Source organism: Palaemon carinicauda, chromosome 30 (assembly GCF_036898095.1).
Source record: "Palaemon carinicauda isolate YSFRI2023 chromosome 30, ASM3689809v2, whole genome shotgun sequence".
Taxonomy (NCBI): Eukaryota; Metazoa; Arthropoda; class Malacostraca; order Decapoda; family Palaemonidae; genus Palaemon; species Palaemon carinicauda.
Genome location: NC_090754.1, coordinates 23,839,220 through 23,860,203, shown reverse-complemented (window position 1 = coordinate 23,860,203; position 20,984 = coordinate 23,839,220). Strand labels below are relative to the sequence as shown.

Here is a 20,984-nt window from a genome sequence, read left to right as displayed (position 1 = left end):
CGCGCCGCCTTCAAGTCACTGTAGATAACGCTGGCCTTCTCACAAATGATCGTTTCCGTGATCGTATCGCCAACAATCTCCTTGTCTTTGATCCATATTAACAAAAGTCGTTCCATCTCTTCAAGGGTAGGGCTACGACGTTTAGAAATAATCGTGATCCCCTTCGAAGGTTTCACTGATTTAATTGCTGACTTCTGTTTTATGATCGTCGAGATCGTCGACATATTCTGGCCATATTGTTTAGCCAGATCGCTAACACGTACACCTCGCTCATGCTTTTCTATGATTTCCTGCTTTAATTCTAATGAAAGCATAGACTTCCTCTTTTTCTCACCACTGCTACTACTTCCTGAACCAAAACTAAGCTTTTTAGGACCCATGATTACGGAACACAGAAAACAACACGGAAAAGGAAAGATAAAAAACTGTTAAAACTGAGCGAATAGAGGACAACCACACGATGCGCACGCGATGAGAGGACTGATCAAGGTGACGCTCGATTGGCGTCCCTCCGATGTGCTGCCGTCTAGCGGCGTCAACAACAAACTACAGTACGCTGCACGCTTTCGAGAAAATTCCACGGGTAAGCGTATTGTTTACGTCGTATGTTGGAGCAACACTTCGTATGTTGAGACAGAAATTTGGTCGAATTTTACTTCGTATGTTGGAAAATTCGTATGTTGGGACAATCGTATGTAGAGGTTCCACTGTATATATATGTATGTGTGTGTATATATATATATATATATATATATATATATATATTTATATATATATATATATATATATATATATATATATATATATATATATATATATATATATACAGTATATATATATATATATATATATATATATATACACACATATATACATATATATATATATATATATGTATGTATATATTTATATATATGTATATATATATATATATATATATATATATATAGATATATATAATATATATATATATATGTATATATATGTATATATATATATATATATATATATATATATATGTATATATATATATATATGTATGTATGTATATGTGTGTATATATATATATATATATATATATATATATATATATATATATATATATATATATATATATATATATATATATATATATATATATATATATATATAATGTTACAGTGAATCTGTATAATCAGGGAATGTATATATTCTCTGATATTTTCAGGGAATGTGCATAATGTCTGATTCACTCAGAGGATATGTATATTACCTGAAATTTTTAGTGAATATACATATTCCCTGATTATTCGGCCTTATTATTATACAGATTCTCTGAATCGTGTTTGGTATGGAAGATCAATGAAATAAATATCTGAAACAATAAACAAAGCCTTGTTTTCGCAATGTAAACTTGAATGTAAACACAGTTTAAACCACTGAACTAGCAAACCATGGTAGGAGTCCCTCTAATTACCACCTTCCAACCCCGGTGCTATACCACCCCCTCAACACTACAAGGTCAAGCAAAGTTTAACTCACCAGTCATATGCCATCCTTCCTACTGTCAACACCATGGCAAATCCAACTGAGCGTGATTTAGAAACACATTTTCGGGAAGAATTATTCCAAAGAAGTGAAGGAAAGAAATCTGTCTTGCTTCCAAAAGAACAGTATAATGAAATTATTTCAGAACTGACAGAAATTGACAAGTCAGGCAAAAAGACGCCTCATGAATATCACCTTTTGAAGAAGTATGAGATCCTCAAGTGTGGTGATGTTCTCAAGTTGATTAGAAGACGGACTGCCAATGAAGATCGTATCTATTTTGCTACATTGGAGGATACATTCGACATTATTAAGCGTGCTCATATTGCAACTGGCCACGGAGGGCGCGATAAGATGGTAAAGGAATTATCTAAAAAGTATGCCAACATTACCCATGATGCAATATCTATTTACAAATCACTGTGCATCGAATGTCAGCATAAACGTAAGCGACCAACAACCAAAGGGACTGTTGTTCGACCTATTCTGACAAAGAACTTTGGCTCCAGATCACAAGTTGACCTTGTAGACATGCAGGCGATGAAGCAAGGCAACTATAAGTGGATAATAGTCTACCAAGATCATCTTACAAAGTTCTGTGAATTGAGACCTCTCACATCAAAACGTGCTGCAGAAGTTGCGTATCAGCTGTTGGATATTTTTCTTTTACTTGGTGCACCGGAAATTGTACAAAGTGACAACGGCTCGGAGTTTACTGCTTGTGTTATTACAGAACTTAAACTGCTTTGGCCTGATCTCGTAATGGTTCATGGAAAACCTAGAACGAGCAGAAGTCAGGTGGTCAAGGTTTCGTCAAATGCAACTGTGCTGGTTCAAAACGTTATCTGACAAATCGATGTAAATGTTTTAAGCTGAAAGTTAAATGCAACTCACGATGTCATGCAAGTTTGCATTGTGAAAACAAGGCTTCGTTCTAGATATTAGAACGATCCTTATTATTTTTTTACTAGTTTTATTTCAAATGAGTATTTTGGGACAGGCAAGTTTTATTTTCTGTTCATAATAAATTTTGTTTGATCCAAGTGTTTTATGTGATAAATAAAATATTACTGAAGTGTATTACTCTTTTTAGTGATTTATTCCATTATTTTACCATACCATACAAGTTTACATTGTGAAAACAAGGCTTTGTTTATCGTTTCAGCTATTTATTTCATTGTTCTTTAATACCAAACACGATTCAGGGAATCTGTATAATAATAAGGCCGAATAATCAGGGAATATGTATATTCACTAAAAATTTCAGGGAATATACATATCCTCTGAGTGAATCAGACATTATGCACATTCCCTGAAAATATCAGAGAATATATATATTCCCTGATTATACAGATTCACTGTAACATATATATATATATATATATATATATATATATATATATATATATATATATATATATATATATATATATATATATATATATATATATATACTGGGAGAAAAGTCACATTACCAACCCTCTGAAAATGTGAAAATAGCCAAAAAAAAATTACAATGAAGGGTGGAAGCCTCCCCAAGGCCCACCCCTGTCCAACCTAGTAACCATGTCGAGACATCGGATTTTGAGAATGGAAATCGCTTTGTTCTCCAGCACCTCTAAGGTTTGCGGTCGTAGTTTGGGCATTTGACACTATGCCATCACTCACGGGAATATTTCCCTTAAACACTGATCCTACTTGATCTTTAGGCATTTTATCCAACAAACGCCTTCACACAAATAAAGAGGAATATTCTAAAAAGTTATAAACCACTATCCCTTATTAGAATAGGCTGTAAAAGCACAAAATTGATGGATAACGCACCAAAGAGAAGTCACACAACCTTCCCAACACAAGGCAAGGGTTGAACTGACATACTCCGTCGTTGTTCTCAATCCACCCGGGCTTTCGGCTCTACCTACGCTTTTTGCCGGGAACAAGGATATCGGGGAGATATATGAAAATATACTGAAAGTTTCGGCAAAATAGAAAAAAAAAATATATATATAAATAATTATGCTAAGCATGAAAAATGCATGGCAACTCAAATCAGCTGCTCTGAGACCTTTAAATCACAAGACACGGAAATTTAAAGTCCATTACGCTCTATCCGGGGAATGCATCCCACTCACGAACGGCATGATAGCGAAGATGTAAACACACCGTTACCATGGTCACGAAATCATTTTCCGTAATTATAATATCAGCTGATTCTTTACAGAAAATTTATAGGTCAATCATGACCCCAGTGGAGCCCAGGGAAACTTTATTCATCCTTGTTGACACGATATCGAAGGAGCAATCAAACAATAGTCACGCATGGGTAACGCTTATCATTTTTCATATAATTTGTGTAAATAATAATACATCGAAAAATCAGCTGATTCATAGCAGAAAATTTAAAGGTCCATTTTGACCTCTGTGGGGCCCGGGGCAACATATAAAATAATGAAAACACACCGTTACCATGATAACGGAATCATTTTACGTAATTATTCGTGCAAATGGCCATGAAACCTAAACCTAATGCACATGAAATATCAGCTGATTCCTTTACATAAAATTTAAAGGTCCTTGATGACCCCTGTGGGGACCAAGGAAACTTTTTATTCATATTCAGTGTAGACACGATGTCGAAGGTACAACTAAACACTAGTCCCGCACCAGTAACAATGCCCATTTTTCATAAAATTTGTATAGATGGCTAAGAAACCCAAAACTAATACAAAGAAAAATCAGCTGATTCATAGCAGAAAGTTTAAAGGTCCATCTTGACCTCTGTGGGGCCCGGGGCAACGTATAACAATGAAAACAGTGTTACCATGGCAACAGAACCATTTTACGTAATTATTCGTAAAAATGGCTATGAAACTTAAACCTAATGCACATGAAATATCAGCTGATTCTTTTAGAGAAAACTTTTTATTCATCTTACATTGATGACAAGATGTCGAAGGGACAACAAAACAATACTCATAACTGGTAACAGTGCCCTATTTTCGTAATGTTTGTGTAAATGGCTATGAAACCTAAACCTACTGCACATGACATATCAGCTGATATTTTAAAGAAAATTTAAAGGTCCATCTTGACCCTTGTGGGGCCCAGAGAAACTTTTTATTCATGTTACATTGATGACAAGACAGCGAAGGAGCAACATCACAACAGTCAAGCGGGTATTTCAAATACAAGGCCTGCCAAGGCCTGTTATCTACGCATAAGTATATGGAACGTACTGGTACGTCCATGGGTGTAAAGGGATAAGTTTTTAGGGACGTACCTGTACGTCCATTGGGGTAAAAGGGTTATATTTTATGTTTGTAAGGCAAACTAAATTATAATTTTGTGTTAAATGCTAAAAGGGATTTTTAAAAATACATAATGTTCTTGGTATCACATGCCAAACCAATAATTTTGAACATAATTATTAATTATAATTGGTTTAATATTCTAGATTTACAGTGTTGTTCATGGTGTAGTACGAGTGCATCTTCTTCCCCCTGATGGAAGCGCTAAAAACTCAATAAATGAGACGCTTATTCAAATGGGGTACGCTGTCAGAGCTGAAGAATTTTATCTTTCAAAGGTAAGCTGGTTTAGATATACAGTATATATTCATGATTGTTATTTCTATGAATCTTACCTCTGAATAGAACAAGCTAATGAGTAGAAGTGCCATCATGATGACCTATAAATAAAATAAAGAAAAAATCCTCTTTTCCATGTCTTTTCACCCTCCCCCACTTCCTTGAAATTACCTGTAAAAACCTTGCTTATCTGCTGGTAAGAGATATTTGGGAAAGGCAGTGGCCAAGAATTGGCGTGGGAAAAAAGCTAAGCAAACTGTTGAGATTTATGTGGTCATTGGCAAAAAATCATCTCTAGTTTTTTATCTCATTTTTTCAGTGTAAAAATATTTTCTCTTGGGATATCTGTGTGTAATATTTCTATAGTTTGAGTTTGTTCCGACGTAGATACAAACCCTCCGCTATTTATAGGGTATACTTTCGGCGCAGTTGAAAGACGAGCCATGATAATTTTAGTGAGGGATAACTACCCCATCTGCTTGGTAGAGGACGGACATGCTGCCCTTCTCTCCCGCAAAGACTTACCTGATTTTGTTTTTCTGTTTTATTTTTTTTTTCTTGTGTGTTTTCATTTATCTTACATATATATGAGTGTATATATGTATAAATGGAAATATACGTTGTTAGATACTTGTAACTTTGCAGTTAACAACGTATCCGACTGCCTCTGCCGTAAGGGAGTTGTCATTGCCGCCCTCCCTGCGACTGTTGGTCGGCAGGTTCTCAACACTGCCGTGCGTTTATTTCATTACTGAATTAAAGTGTATAACAGTTCAGCTCCCTTTCGAGGAATTATCTTAAAAGGAAGGTGAATTATTCCCCGAATAGTGTATTTTGTGCATCGGAACATGGATTGTAATTGATCACAACTTCCTTTTCTTCACAGGTAGCAGTGACGTAGAACACAAGGCTGAGTGCTACGGCCGCCCTGTTCGTTATCCTTTGCTCCATGTGGTAGCTCTTGTGCTGTCCTTGTTACGAGGTAGCATTCGCGGTCAACCTTCAACTTGATGTTCCTCCTTCGAGGGGAACTCACTCTCTCTCTCTCTCGCGTGAGTGATTTTTTTTTACGCCTATGCTTTTTTCCCCATAGAGCTGGGAGAAAGCTTTACTTAGGCTATGTCCTCTTGTGGGAGGACTTCTCTCTCGTTCGCGAAAGAGATTTTTACGCCTACGCTTTTTTTCCTTAGAGCTGGGAGAAAGCTTGCCTTAAGCGATGTCCTCCTTCGGGAGGACTTCTCTCTCGTTCGCGGGAGAGAGTTTCTTACGCCTATGCTTTTTTCCCATAGAGCTGGGAGAAAGCTTGTTTTAGGCGATGTCCCTCTTCGGGAGGACTTCACTCTCGTTCGCGAAAGAGATATTATTAAGCCTACGCTCTTTTCCCATAGAGCTGGGAGAAAGCTTGTGTTTGGCAATGCCCTCCTTCGGGAGGACTTCTCCCTCGTTTGCAAGAGAGATATTTTACACCTACGCTTTATTCCCATAGATCTGGGAGAAAGCTTGTCTTCGGCGATCTCCTTTGGGAGAACTTCCCTCTCGTTCGCGAGAAATAACTTGTTAGAGCTTGCTGATCCACCAGGGGCGGTGGCAGAACTTTCTCCGAAGCAGGTTATCCCTTCGGGGGAACCTGTCTCTCGTCCTCGAGAGAAGACCGCCTCTGGGCATAGGCGGTCCCCCGTTACGCTTATGGTTCTCCTTCCGGGGCGGAGCGAGAGCCCTATGTTAAGCGACATTCTCTAGTCACTTCGACACTTCAGTGTTTAGTGACAGGGAAACTTCAGTTTCTCGTTCCGCTGACCCTTCAGGGTCTTGCAACACAGGCTACGTTAGGCCTATAGTCTCTCGTGCCCTTTATCACGCTGATCCTACGGGGCCTCGTGACAGAAACTTCCGTTTCTCGTTTGCGCTGACCCTTCAGGGTCTCACAACGCTGTTTATGCCGAACCTTTGGGTTCTCGTGATCATAGCCATACTTATGTGACAGAGTTTGGGGACTCGAGTTGTGTTGACCTTTCGCGCTCACACATCACAGGCTATAGTGAACCTTCGGGTGAATGTAGTAGTGAGTACTTTCGCCACACTGAGAGCTTCCGGGTGCAAATTGGCGCGCACGGATGATCGGGCACGCACGACCGGTTTGGCATGCACAACCAAATTGGCACGGACTGCCGATGTGGCGCCCGCGTGGCGCTCACGACCTATGGGGCGCGCACGACCAATCTGGCACGCGCGACCAAGTTGGCGCACGCGATTGAATTGGCGCGCACTACCAAATTGGCGCTCTCGACCTTTGGGGCGCACACGGCTGATCTGGCGCGTGCTATCGGATTGACGCACACAGCCGATGTGGGGCGCTCGCATGACCAACTTGGCATGCGCGCGCGAGCACCTGGGCGCGCAATCATTTGGGGTGCACGAGCAACTCTTATGACAAGAGGTGTTCACGAGTGCACAAGAGTTTTGGTTTCATGACAAGAGTTTTTATGAGCTCTCATCCCGTGAATTGTTCGCGCACGCCCATCGTCATCAAGACTTTTGCTCTTATGACAGAGGGATGTCTTCTGCCTGGGGGTTTGCGAATCTCTACAGGTAACTCTGACACAGTTGCTTTGGGTCCTGGTCACGTAGCACGATTCCTGAAAATTCCATTAGGAATTGGCGACGGAGTTCCTGCTGGTTCTCGGCACAACTTCCCTTTATTCTGGGGACTCTGTGGTCAACCTCCACCCCCTGAGGGATGGGTCTTCCAAAGGTGTGACTTGATGCGTCACTCTGCACTCCCAGCTGATTACTATATCAGCTGGTCTGGTTTCGCCAGCACCGATCCTTTCGTTTTTCGAGCGAACCACCGTCATCTTTCCTCCACCTTCCCACTTCAGGTGGTTTGGTTAGCAGACGGAAATGAGCGAGGACTGAAAAATTCTTAATATTCCAGTTCATTTCCCCTGACAGGCCTTGCCTGATTTAGACGGTAGTTTTCTCGCTAGCGAGAAAGCGTTCGATGGCAACCCCTTCGGGTAAGCGTTCAGTGGCAATCCCTCCGGGTAAGCGGTCGATGGCAATTATGTCTGGCCTTCTTGAAGCAAACCCTGACATACGAGACTTCACCCTTTTCGGGAGACTCAATCCTGAGAAGTTTTTACAGAACTTCAATGGGTATTGTTAAAACTTCATGAAGGCCGTAGGCCGTCCCGGCGCATGCGCTCTAGCCAAGACAAAACTGCGACGGTATTGTCTTGAACTCGGTCCTACCGTTTGATGGAGGCAGCCTCCCCCGTCATTGTACCGAGGGTATAACGACTTGCCTTTTACACGATGGGCTTCCGAGACTTTTATTCTATCCTTACAGGGTTTTTGTTTCGAACAATTGGTCCCGAAGGAACATTGTTAGCTGATGTTAAAAGAATGATAGCAACAGCGTGGGCAACTTTTCATTACGTTTACCAACGCTTCAAACCCCGCTCACAGGTAACCAGACATCAGTTTCTGTGTAATGAATACTGGCTACCCCCTCACATAAAGAGGAGGGGTAAACCAAAGGGGAAATGATGGCCTCTATAACTGTATATTTAGTTTGAGAACATGTTCTCTCTCATTCAAGAAAATATTACAGTTAGTCAGCGATCAAAATTCTTTCGGCAATAATGTTGTGATTCGTCGCACATACATTATTCCCGCAACCGGATTTGTTGCAAACGTTTTCCTGGAGGCAGAGAATACGCATGCGCTAGCGCAAATGGAGAAATACATATATGCGTGCAAGCGATCTTTCTGCCAATAAGGGCTATATACATCTTGCAATTAGAACTCTGTTCTATTAAGTTGTATATTTATATCCCTTACTGAAACCAGGTTATTCAGTACATTACTTGGCTATTTTCCTGTAACCAGACATACGGCATTTACGTTCCGCCTGCTTATAGGCATTTTTCCTTTCCCCCGATCAGAAGTCTTAGTCTCCTACAAAGGCTTTGGCTGGAAACTTCTCATAAGCATATCTGTTCCCTAGTAGGGAACATTTAATATAAATGCTAGGTTACTGATCGGAGACGGAGAAGTACGAACGTTTTTTGTCCTAAGTAGGAGAAACCTCCGTTACGAACGTTTTCAACTTTCTCCAACTGAGTTCCGGACACGACTTTTATGTCAAACTATGCATGTATGTTTGTCATGCTCACAGTTCGGTGTTACTACTCCGTAGTAGACTTATGCTCTTTACCCACCCAACAATAGATTGAAGATACATCTCAATCCCCTCTTGGATTTGGTTAGACAAGTTCGGTGATTACCGCACACTCTCTTGTCCAGAAAGCGATCTCTATGGGTATTCGCTATTATAACATAAGCTGTACTGATTAACTGGTTTTCCGTTTGATATCGGTCTTATTCGGCCAACCACACTGGTTTAGAGGCAGTTGGAGGGAGAACAAGCTGTTCCCCTTCGGTGCAAGAATGTGCAATTAGTTACACATCTCGACATCATCTCGAGATGTGTTTATTACTATGCACCCCCCCCCTCACCGCTGGACAACCCGCGGATGATGGGTGGCAGACGAGATCTTCTGCAAAGAGGCCTGTCTTTTCGTCTTCCCTCTGTACCTGATGCTCTCTATAATGCATCAAAAGATAGGGGTCGCATATGCCGCACCATTGCAGCCTCGTCCGTTGGCCCGATTTAGAAAGGTACCAGCATTCACCTCTCTTAGAGAACCATCTAGCATTATGAAGCCTCAGATGGACAGAGGACAACTAGTTGCCCCCATCTGCTCTCATCAATCCTGGTACAGGAATGTGCTTGCAAAACCACCCAGATAGTGGGCTCCTAGTGTCTTGGAATCATCTTGTATCCAACAAAGTCTCAACTTTGTGGGGTCCCCAACTGTGGTTATGCTCGCAGCAGCCCTGATCTTCAGGCTCCCAGTTGACCATTCCCCAGTCCCGCAACACCTGGCCCTCAAACAAGATGTATTCCAAGATCGGTGGGGCGGCTTAGAGGTGTGCCTTGTTTTTTTTAACAACTTTTATTTGTGTTCGATCTACCGGAATCCAGACATGGGTGATTCTATCTTCGATTGTCTTCTTACCATTTTGGCTAAGATACAAGAAGATGATAGAAAGGCTTCCTTTGTCTTTGTTGGTAATTTTAATGCTCACCATAGGGAGTGGTTAAGTTCTATCTCTCCTACCGATCGCCATGGCTTAAGAGCTTTAGACTTTGCCTCTTAATCAGGCTGTGAGCAAATCATAAATGAAGCTACTCACAGGTCTGGTAATTGCTTGGACCTCGTATACACTGACTCCCCTGGCGTTATAACTAGTGAGGTTGGTTCTCCAGTCGGGACATCTGATCATGCCTTGATTTCATTAGTAGTGAAGACTGAGGAGCCTGTCCCTGATATATAATACTCTTGTAAAATTTATATGAAATCCCAAGCAGACTGGAATGGGATTTTGCATGATCTTTTGTGCTTGAATTGGTCACAATTATATAGTAGTGTAGATCATGTTGTCCCTTTGAATGAGAATCTAGTCATCATAATTGATAGGCGTACCCCTTCTCGTGTGCTAAGGTACTGAGTGAAGGACAAACTGTGGTTCAATGATGATTGTAGACGGGCTTATTTGGAGAAGCAGGAGGCCTATCATCTTTGGAAGGGTAACAGATCAGATTTGACCTGGGATAACTATACTCAGCTTCGAGCTTTTGGTCAGAGAGTTTATGCCTCAACTGAAAAGGAGTTCAATTTAACCATAAAAGAAACCCTTTTTGGTACAACTCAGGAACATAAATGGTGGTCTACCCTTAAATCTGCACTCTTTGGTGTAGATGCAACAGTTCCTCCTTTACTTAAACCAGATGGCTTAGTCACTCACTGTTCAAAGGAAAAGGCAACCCTTTTGGCTGATGTTTTTGACAGTAAACAGAGTAATGAAAAACTTGAACTTCCTCATTCTGTTTTCCTGAGGCTAAACTAACTAGTTTAGCTTTTCGATCTTGTGAGATTAAAGCTCTGTTGATGGACCTTGATGCTTATGGAGGTGTAGACCCAAATGGCATTTTTCCTTTGTTTTTTATAAAGACAGCAGATTTCTTAGCTCCAAAGTTATCTGTTATTTTGCGCAAGTTAGCAAAAAGAGGAGCTTTTAGCACTTGTTGGAGAATTGGTAATATTACTCCTCTTTGTAAATGTGTTTGTGGTAGCTCAAGTCCCACTGTTTACCGCCCAATTTCCATAACTCCCATATTATCTAAAGTTTTTTAACGTCTTCTGTCAAAACATCTTAATAGGATTGCTGAAGGTAGTCATATACTCCCTAGTTTGCAATTTGGTTTTCGTTTAGGCTTTGGAGCATGTGATGCCCTTCTTACAATCTCCAATGCCGTACCGAAATCCCTTGATTTTGGTCAGGAAGTTCTTATGATTGGCCTTGATTTTAGTGCTGCCTTTGACCGTGTTAATCATGAGGCACTTGTTTTCAAACTGAAACAGTCGAGAGTGGGTGGGTTGTTTCTTAGCATTATTATTGATTTTTTAAGTAATAGATCTCAAAGAGTTGTTGTTGATGGGCACCATAGTGAGTATAGGAATGTGATATCCGTTGTTCCACAGGGTAGTGTTCTTGGCCCATTACTTTTCATACTATATACACATGACATGTGGTTTGGCTTAGAAAACAAGCTTGTTGCATATGCAGATGATGCTACTCTTTGCATCAATTCCATCCACTGAATGCAGATCTGGGGTTGGTGAATCCCTTAATAGAGATATAGCTAAAATTAGTGCTTGGTGCAAATTATGGGGTATGAAGTTAAATCCTAGCAAAACTCAAAGTATGATTGTAAGTAGGTCAAGGAAGGTGGCTCCTCAACATCCGGATCTTAGTATTGATAATGTTTCTTTAAATTTGTCTGACTTTCAAATTTTTAGGTGTGATTCTCGACAGCAAATTTACTTTTGAGAAACACATTAGGTCTGTGTCTTCTTCAATTGCACAAAAAATTGGCTTATTGAGAAAGTCTTACAAGATTTTCGGTGATCAATCTATTCTGAAGAAGTGTTTTAATTCTTTCATTCTACCTTGTTTCGAGTATTGTTTTCCTGTCTGGTGTTCAGCTGCTGATTCTCATCTTAATTTGTTGGACAGAAACTTACGGCCTATTAAATTTCTTATTCCTGATCTAGATATTAATCTCTGGCACCGTCGTTCAATTAGTTCATTATGCATGTTGCATAAGATTTTTCATAACTCTGACCATCCTTTACATTCAGATCTCCCTGGACAATTCTATCCTGTTCGTAATACTAGGCAGGCAATTAATTCTAATAGCCAGGCCTTCTCCATCATGAGGCTCAATACTACACAGTATTCCAGAAGTTTTATTCCAGCTGTTACCAAGTTGTGGAATGATCTTCCTAATCAGGTACAGTGAACCCTCGCCACTTCGCGGTTCTACCATCGCGGATTCACCACTTCGCGGATTTTTTCCATAACCCATATATATACAGTAATATATATATATATATATATATATATATATATATGTATGCATGTATTTATGTATATATGTATTTATGTATATATGTATATATGTAGGTATGTATATGTGTATACATATAAATATATATATATATATATATATATATATATATATATATATATATATATATATATATATATATATACATATATATACACACACACACACACACATATATATATATATATATATATATATATATATATATATATATATATATATATATATATATATTTATATATATCTAAAGTAGGAAGATGTGATGTAGTTCTAAGGGAAAAGTATGGGAAATATGTCTGGGTAATAAGCAAAGCTCTACCTCCAGTTTGTTTCTTCATTATGATCAGAGATAAATGTAAACAAAACATTGGTTGCCATTTTTTATTGTGCTTTTTAGCGTGTTTAGGAAACTCATGATATAAAATCACCTTTAATATTTGTGCCTGTTTTAGTTTAGGGTACTGTAGTACATGCATTAAGTGTTCTGTACATTAAAGGGTAGTTTGTTAACAGTACTACGTACAAGGGAAGGTTTTAAAAGTCTGAATATACATGTTGAATAAATAGGTAAATATGGTGTCACTACTTCGCGGATTTTCACCTTTCGCGGCCGCGTCTGGAACCTATCTACCGCGATAAACGAGGGTTCACTGTAGTTGAATCAGTAGAACTTCAAAAGTTCAAAGTTGGAGCTAATGTTTTTATGTTGACCAGGCTGACATGAGTCTTTTTATAATTTATGTATGACATATCTGTTTTTGACGTCGTTAATAGTTTGTATAGGACATATCTGTTTTGACAGTGTTACTGTTTTTAGAATGATATATTTTTAATTTATTCTCATTTATTTATTTCCTTATTTCTTTTCCTCACTGGGGTATTTTTCCCTGTTGGAGCCCTTGGGCTTATAGCATCTTGCTTTTCCTACTAGGGTTGTAGCTTGGCTAGTAATAATGATAATAATGATAATTCGGTCTGGTGAAAAAGTCCTCAGCCAAGTCAGGATAAGCAAGGTCTTATCAATGACTCCAATAGCTTTGCTATGGCATCCCGCAGAATGGTTCCCAGACCTCCTGCAGCCCCTGACGGAGCTCCAATAGCCTCGCTATGGCAACCCGCAGAATAGTTCCCAGATCTTCTACAGCTCATGACGGAGTTCCGAGGGATCTTCTTCCACGGCACGATCTTCCAAACAGCCACATGCTAACACTTTCCTAAGCCGTAGCTTTGCTTTGACTTCACGCTTCGGATGATTCTACACCACCCCTCTCAGAGAGGCCTTTCGCATCAAGTTACGGAAAAGATGTCTAGGCTCCTCAGACACTTTTCAGCGTTGGTCTTCTGGGCGAAGTGTTCGGTCTTTTGTGACTGATGTCGTGGAAGGGGATTCTCTCCCATCGATGCCTTTACTTATACAAGTGTGAGATAACTTGTCCCCCGTCGGATCTCAACCTCCTCCTGGGAACGTGGTTTGGGTCCTTCAGTCTCTGAAGGTCCCTCTATGAACCTTTTGCCCAGCAGCAGATCGCTTCCTTACACGGAAGACGGCCTTTCTAGTCACTTGGGCTTTTGACCAAGAGAGTTAGTGTGTTGTATGATCCATCTTCTGATGTCTCCTACCCTAGGAGACGGGGAGAAGTAATCCTCAGCGGCGTCCCTGAGTGGATTGCCAATACTCAAAATCTGAGTGTGCTGTACCCTATGTGCAGCCCATTTCGAATAAAGAGGCTTCGTTCGGTAACCGAAAACCCATCAACTGTGGTTTTACCCAGTGAGGAGTCTGTGTCCATACCTTAAAGAACGATACCAGCTCGCCCCCGTGTGTCGGCACTGTTGACCAGCACGGGGAAGGTCAAGAGGAGGACCTCAAGTATTTCCTTCCCCTCTGGGATCGGAAGGCAATTGAGGTTACTTTCAATCTTGACTCCCCTCCATCCTAAGACCCAGAGCTCGTAACGTCAGTGGCGTTGCTACGTCTCTGGCGTTCAAGAAACTACTCTGTGGTGTAAATACTTTAAGTTGGCATGGCGACCTTCACGGCCCACTACCTGCAAAGACGTAACCCACAAGAACATGGAGACCTTTTCCATTGGTCCTGTGGTGGTCACATAACAAATGGTCTAAACACCTCAGGCTCCTTGATGGACAAGTAGCAGAGGGTTGAGGGCTTAGTCTGGGGTGAATGAGTAAGAATGCCTGGCTCCTTTCTTCCTTTCACCTTCTCCCCTCGGGGGTAAACAGCTCCGCAAGCCTCAGCATAGCTGACCTCACCTCGCTGCAGGTAAGACCCATTTCCCTTTTGCCTCTTAAGTATAGAAGAATACTTTGTTACGTCCCCAATACCTTTTAGAGGGAGGGTATTGGGTAAGTCTTTAAGAACAATAGGTTTTGCACTCAGGTTCTTATGCTAAAGACAAGCCACACTGTTAGTTCCACTCACACACAAGCTTCTGCAGGCTGTTGTCAGTGCATTACCTCATATTGGCACTTGATTTTAGCGAGGGTAGGGTCCCATCTACTATCGATCACAGATCGAAATAGAGAGGACCCCGGATTATGACCAAGGCCAGTTGGTGAGGACTTCCTCCCTCCTAAGAGTAAGTCACCCTATAAATAGCGGAGGGTTTGTATCTACATCGGAACAAATAACAAATTTGTGTAAGTAATTTGTATTTTTCCTAGTATACAAACTGGAGCTATTTATACAAATTGGCCTGCCACTCTGTCCCCCGAGAAGTCCTGCCATAAAGCAAAGTGGTTACTCAGCCGAGAGGTGTGAGTGAGCGGGGTAGCCAGTCTACCCCACCCTCCACCCGCTAACTAGCGTATTGGGTAGTTATCCCTCACTAAAATTATCATGGCTCGTCTTTCAGCTGCGCCGAAAGTATACCCTATAAATGTTAACTCTATTCATTTACTTGTATGGCATGCCTCTTCTGAATACTGCTATGAATGGGAACTGTTTTTATTCTAATTCTGTTGTTCCGCCTTTTTTGTGTTGCCGAGGCTCCAAATGTCCTCATAACCCCGGGGTGATAAAACTTTTCGAGGTGTAAAGATATCTGCATATCTTTGATTGGCCTAATTAGAGTAAATGTTAAGAGGTCTGAATGGAATGGAGGGCTTAAGTCAGACAAATCAAAACATACTGTTTAGTTATGATGTAGATGTTTTATTTAGTGTTGATTCTAAAAGTCCAAATTCCTTGGCAGTTTTTGCAATTGTAGTCTTAATGAGTTACTCTACATTTTTAGCATCCTATTATAGCTAAGTGTTACCTAACTTTGTCTTGGTCTGTCATATTATGAAGTGTGTCCTCTTTTCAATTATTTCCTATTCTAAGAATAAATTGCAAGTTTTCTTTGTATAGACAAGCGGAGGTTGATGTAGAATCCTCGGCATTTCCATCTCTTTCTGCCAGAACAATGGACTCCTGCTATTCTCTCAACTTGCAATACTATAGTAGAGCTAGTTGAGAGAATGACACCATTCAAATCCTTTATTGTGCGTGGACTCACGTTAGAAGACCAGTTTACCTTTATTACATATAAATAATAATAGTAGGCTTGTAGGAAAAAAGTACACTGGAAATAAGATATTTTTTTACAATTATTTCATATCATTAAGTATATTTTCAAGTCTGAAAAAAAAAGAAAACAATGAACAGTACTGTATTGTGTATATGTACTATATGTACATATGCTCAATGGTCTTATGCATTTCAAACACATTAGCGATATATTTTTCTTTTATTTTGGTAAATGAATAACAGATCATAATATATTTTTCCTTTCAATCTTCATCATATTTATTTACAATGAATAGTACTGTATTGTGCACACACAATGCTACTATGTAAATCAAATACATTAACAATATATTTTCTTTCATTTTGGTAAATAAATAACAGACCATAACATATACTTTCCTCATAATCTCATACTTATTTATTTACAATTGATTTCATATCAATAAGTACATTTTTAAGTTAAAAACCACAATGCATTACTGTACAATAAATTAGCTAAGGTTGAAAGTATGAGCGAGTTGAAGAAAATGTCCCTCTCTACAGTAAGGGTAACATTGATTGAATGCAATACGTATGGTATATTTTGTATGTGATGTACAGTATTGTACTGTACGTATTGTGGTATGGTAATGTGTTAACTGGTGTTCTTAAGCCACATTCAGTATATTCTTTATTCTTAAATTACTATTATTACTTGCTAAGCTACAACCATAGTTGGAAAAGCAGGAGCCAACAACAGGGAAAATAGCCCAGTTAGGGAAGGAAACATGGATAAATAAAATATTTTAAGAACAGTAACAACATTAAAAAAATATTTCCTAAATAAACTATATAAGCTTTAGTAAAGCAAGAGGAAGAGAAATTAAATAGAATAGTGTGCCTGAGTGTCCCCTCAAGCAAAAGAACTCTAACCCAAGAGACAGTGGAAGACCATGTTACAGAGGCTATGGCACTACCCAAGACTAGAGAACAATGGTTTAATTTTGGAATGTCCTCTTGGAAGAGCTGCTTATCATAGCTGAAGAGTCTCTAGTACCCTTACCAAGAGGAAAGTAGCCACTGAACAATTACAATGCATTATTTAACCCCTTGGGTGAAGAAGAATTGTTTGGTAATCTCAGTGTTGTCATGTGTATGAAGACAGAGGAGAATCTTTAAAGAATAGGCCACACTATTTGGTGTATGTGTAGGCAAAGGGAAAGAACCGTAACCAGAGAGAAGGATCCAATGTAGTACTTTCTGGCCAGTCAAAGGACCCCATAACTCTCTAGCGGTAGTACCTCAACGGACGGTTGGTGCCCTGGCCAACCTACTACCTAATATATATATATATATATATATATATATATATATATATATATATATATATATATATGCACACAGGCAAGGAAAACGTGGGCGGAATATTTTGAAAGTTTACTGAATGTTGAGGATAATAAGGAGGCAGATATAATTGCTGTTGCAGGTGTTGAGGTGCCAGTGATGGGAGATGAGAATGAGAGAGAGATTACAAGAGAGGAAGTGAGGAGAGCACTAGATGAAACGAGAGTAGGAAAAGCATTTGGTATGGATGGTGTGAGAGCTGAGATGTTGAAGGAAGGGGATGTGACTGTACTTGAATGGTTGGTGAGATTGTTTAATGTGTGTTTTGTGTTGTCAATGGTACCAGTAGATTGGGTTTGTCTGTGTATTGTACCACTATATAAGGGTAAGGGAGATGTGCATGAGTGTTGTAATTCAAGGGGTATTAGTTTGTTGAGTGTGGTGGGAAAAGTGTATGGTAGAGTACTGATTAATAGGATTACGGATAAAACAGAGAATGCAATCTTAGAAGTACAGGGTGGTTTTAGAAGAGGTAGGGGTTGTATGAATCAGATTCTTACAATTAATCCGATATGCGAGAAATATTTAGCAAAAGGTAAGGAGGTGTATGTTGCGTTTATGGATCTGGAGAAAGCGTATGATAGAGTTGATAGGGAAGCAATGTGGAATGTGATGAGGTTATGTGGAGTTGGTGGAAGGTTTTTGCAAGCAGGGAAAAGTTTCTACAAGGGTAGTAAAGCATGTGTTAGGATAGGAAATGAAGTGAGGGATTGGTTTCTGGTGAGAGTGGGGCTGAGACAGGGATGTGTGATGTTGTCGTGGTTGTTTAACTTGTACTGTATGTTGATGGAGTGGTGAGAGAGGTGAATGCTCGAGTACTTGGACGAGGATTGAAACTGGTAGACGAGAATGACCTTGAATGGGAGGTAAATCAGTTGTTGTATGCAGATGATACTGTACTGGTTGCAGACGCGGAAGAGAAGCTTGGCCGATTAGTGACAGAATTTGGAAGGGTGTGTGAGAGAAGGTAGAAGAGAGTTATTGTGGGTAAGAGTAAGGTTGTGAGATGTTCGAGAAGGGAGCGTGGTGCGAGGTTGAATGTCATGTTGAATGGAGAGTTACTTGAGGAGGTGGATCAGTTCAAGTACTTTGGGTCTGTTGTTGCACAAATGGTGGAGTGGTAGCAGATGTACGTCAGAGAGTGAATGAAGGATGCAAAGTGTTGGGGGCAGTTAAGGGAGTAGTAAAAAATAAGAGGGTTGGGCATGAATGTAAAGAGAGTTGTGTATGAGAAAGTGATTGTACCAATTGTGATGTATGGATTGTATTTGTGAGGGATGAAAGTGAATATGTTTGAGATGAAATGTCTAAGGAGTATGGCTGGTGTATGTCGAGTAGATGGGGTTAGGAACGAAGTAGTGAGGGTGAGAACGGGTGTAAGAATGAGTTAGCAGCTAGAGTGGGTATGAATGTGTTGAGGTGGTTTGGCCATGTTGAGAGAATGGAAAATGGCTGTCTGCTAAAGAAGGTGATGAATGCAAGAGTTGGTGGGAGAAGTACAAGAGGAAGGCCAAGATTTGGGTGGATGGATGGAGTGAAGGAAGCTCTGGGTGATAAGAAGATAGATGTGAGAGAGGCAAGAGAGCGTGCTAGAAATAGGAATGAATGGCGAGCGATTGTGACGCAGTTCCAGTAGGCTCTGCTGCTTCCTCCGGTGCCATGGAAGACCGCGGAGGTAGGAGCAGTAGGGGATTCAGCGTTATGAAGCTTCATCTGTGGTGGATAAAGGGGGAGGGTGGGCTGTGGCACCCCTAGTAGTACCAGCCGAACTCGGTTGAGTCCCTTGTCAGGCTGGGAGGAATGTAGATAGGAGAGGTCACCTTTTCTGTTTCATTTGTTTGATGTCGGCTACCCCCAAAATTGGGGAAAGTGCCTTGGTGTATGTATGTATGTATATATATATATTTTTGGGCTCAAGCCATGACGTCCTGATGGAAGGTTCCTTTTGGTAGCTTCCTTGGGTATATTAACTACAAGGATATTCCCAGAGAATTAAACCACAGGTTATCACAGAATTCTTACTTCTGGTGCGAGTATCTTAAAGGTTTCCCTTTAAGACATCGTGTATCAACAGGGGACGCATGTATTAACACGCCATATAGCTATCTGCACCCCATATAGAGTTAAAACTTCGATATGGAAAGGTGGAGAATAAATGGGGAGCCGTTCCACAGTTACACTCGTCCGTGGCTACTTTTGGTACTCGAAACGTAAACAAACGGGCGCCATTGCTAAATGACGTCACGTCTGTCCTCATCCTTCTGCTTGTAGCTACCTTGCTTAGACGGATTTCCCCTTGTGCGATTTTTATCGACTTGCATCGCCATTATGTCGCTACCTTCTGCCTCGCCTTCTTCTGGAAAGTTGAGTACCAGGTCCCAGTATTGTTTAAATAAGCTCTGGCCGTAAAGTAACTTATACTTTTCGTAATAATTCGTGTTTTGTGGCGGAGCTGTGCTGCTACCGGACACGCCATTTTATGGCGTCGCTGTTCTCTTGCATGCCTTATTTAGCTAGTCAGAACAGCTTTTTCCGGCCTCTTAACTAATTGATATTGTTAGTTATTTAGTCTTCATAGCTAGGAACTTCATATATCGTGTTTTAACGCTCTATTATCCGGTCATCGCTTGACCCCATACTAGATTGCTAGCTTAGCCCCTAGGCTAGATTGCTTAGCTCTTGTGTTCATGCATGATATATTCCAGTGATCCTAGGTTAAGTTATGAAGATAGTGGCATTATTTATCATACTGTTAACTGTGATGCAAGTGTTTTTCGCCTTCAGGGACCATATAGGGGACCGGTTTGATTGCGTACCTTTCTAACCTAACCTAAATGTAGGAACCCCTATATGCTCCCTTCATCCCCTGCCTACGGGCATTCCCTGTGTGTGGCCATGCTTCCCCTTCTATATAGGGGAATCTTGTCTACAATCAGAGTATTTATCGCTTCTCTGTCTACCTTAAGGGAATGATCCCCCCTTAGGGTTGCGATCGAGAAAGAGGAACGGCTCTGTCCTTCCTCAGTTGCTTATGGTTAGGTTACTTTCCCTTCCATGCAACTTGCGATGTGTCTTTCAGCCTACCTAGCATGGGATTTAACACTCCTTATCTAGGTTAGGCCTTGGGGGGGGGCTAGATCTGTACTGTTATAGTTTGAGACGGTACTCTTGCACCGTTCTCATTCTGGTTACCTACCCTAGGCTAGGGAGCGTCCTCCCTTCCTTTGGTGGCCGTTCTTGTACAGAGCCTCCCCTATGGAAGACCCCCTCTTCTTCTCCCTCCCCACCTATTCCTTTGGTGTAGGCTAGCCTATACACATCTGTCCCTAGTCCTACAACTCCTCCCTTGGGTGGAGTGATAGGGCTATCTTGATCTCCTGTTGAGCAGGCCGCTCTGGTACATATACCCTTCATAGCG

General features: G+C 40.5%; 1 protein-coding gene across 1 annotated transcript in view; it reads left to right on the top strand.

The window, feature by feature from the left end:
- LOC137623430 (ATP-dependent RNA helicase TDRD9-like) overlaps nucleotides 1–20,984 on the top strand; it is a 266,190-nt gene that overhangs the window by 232,572 nt on the left and 12,634 nt on the right. The window contains exon 12 of the mRNA XM_068354264.1: nucleotides 4,982–5,113. Within this exon, the coding sequence (XP_068210365.1) occupies nucleotides 4,982–5,113 (132 nt within the window). The remainder of the gene's footprint in view (nucleotides 1–4,981; nucleotides 5,114–20,984) is intronic.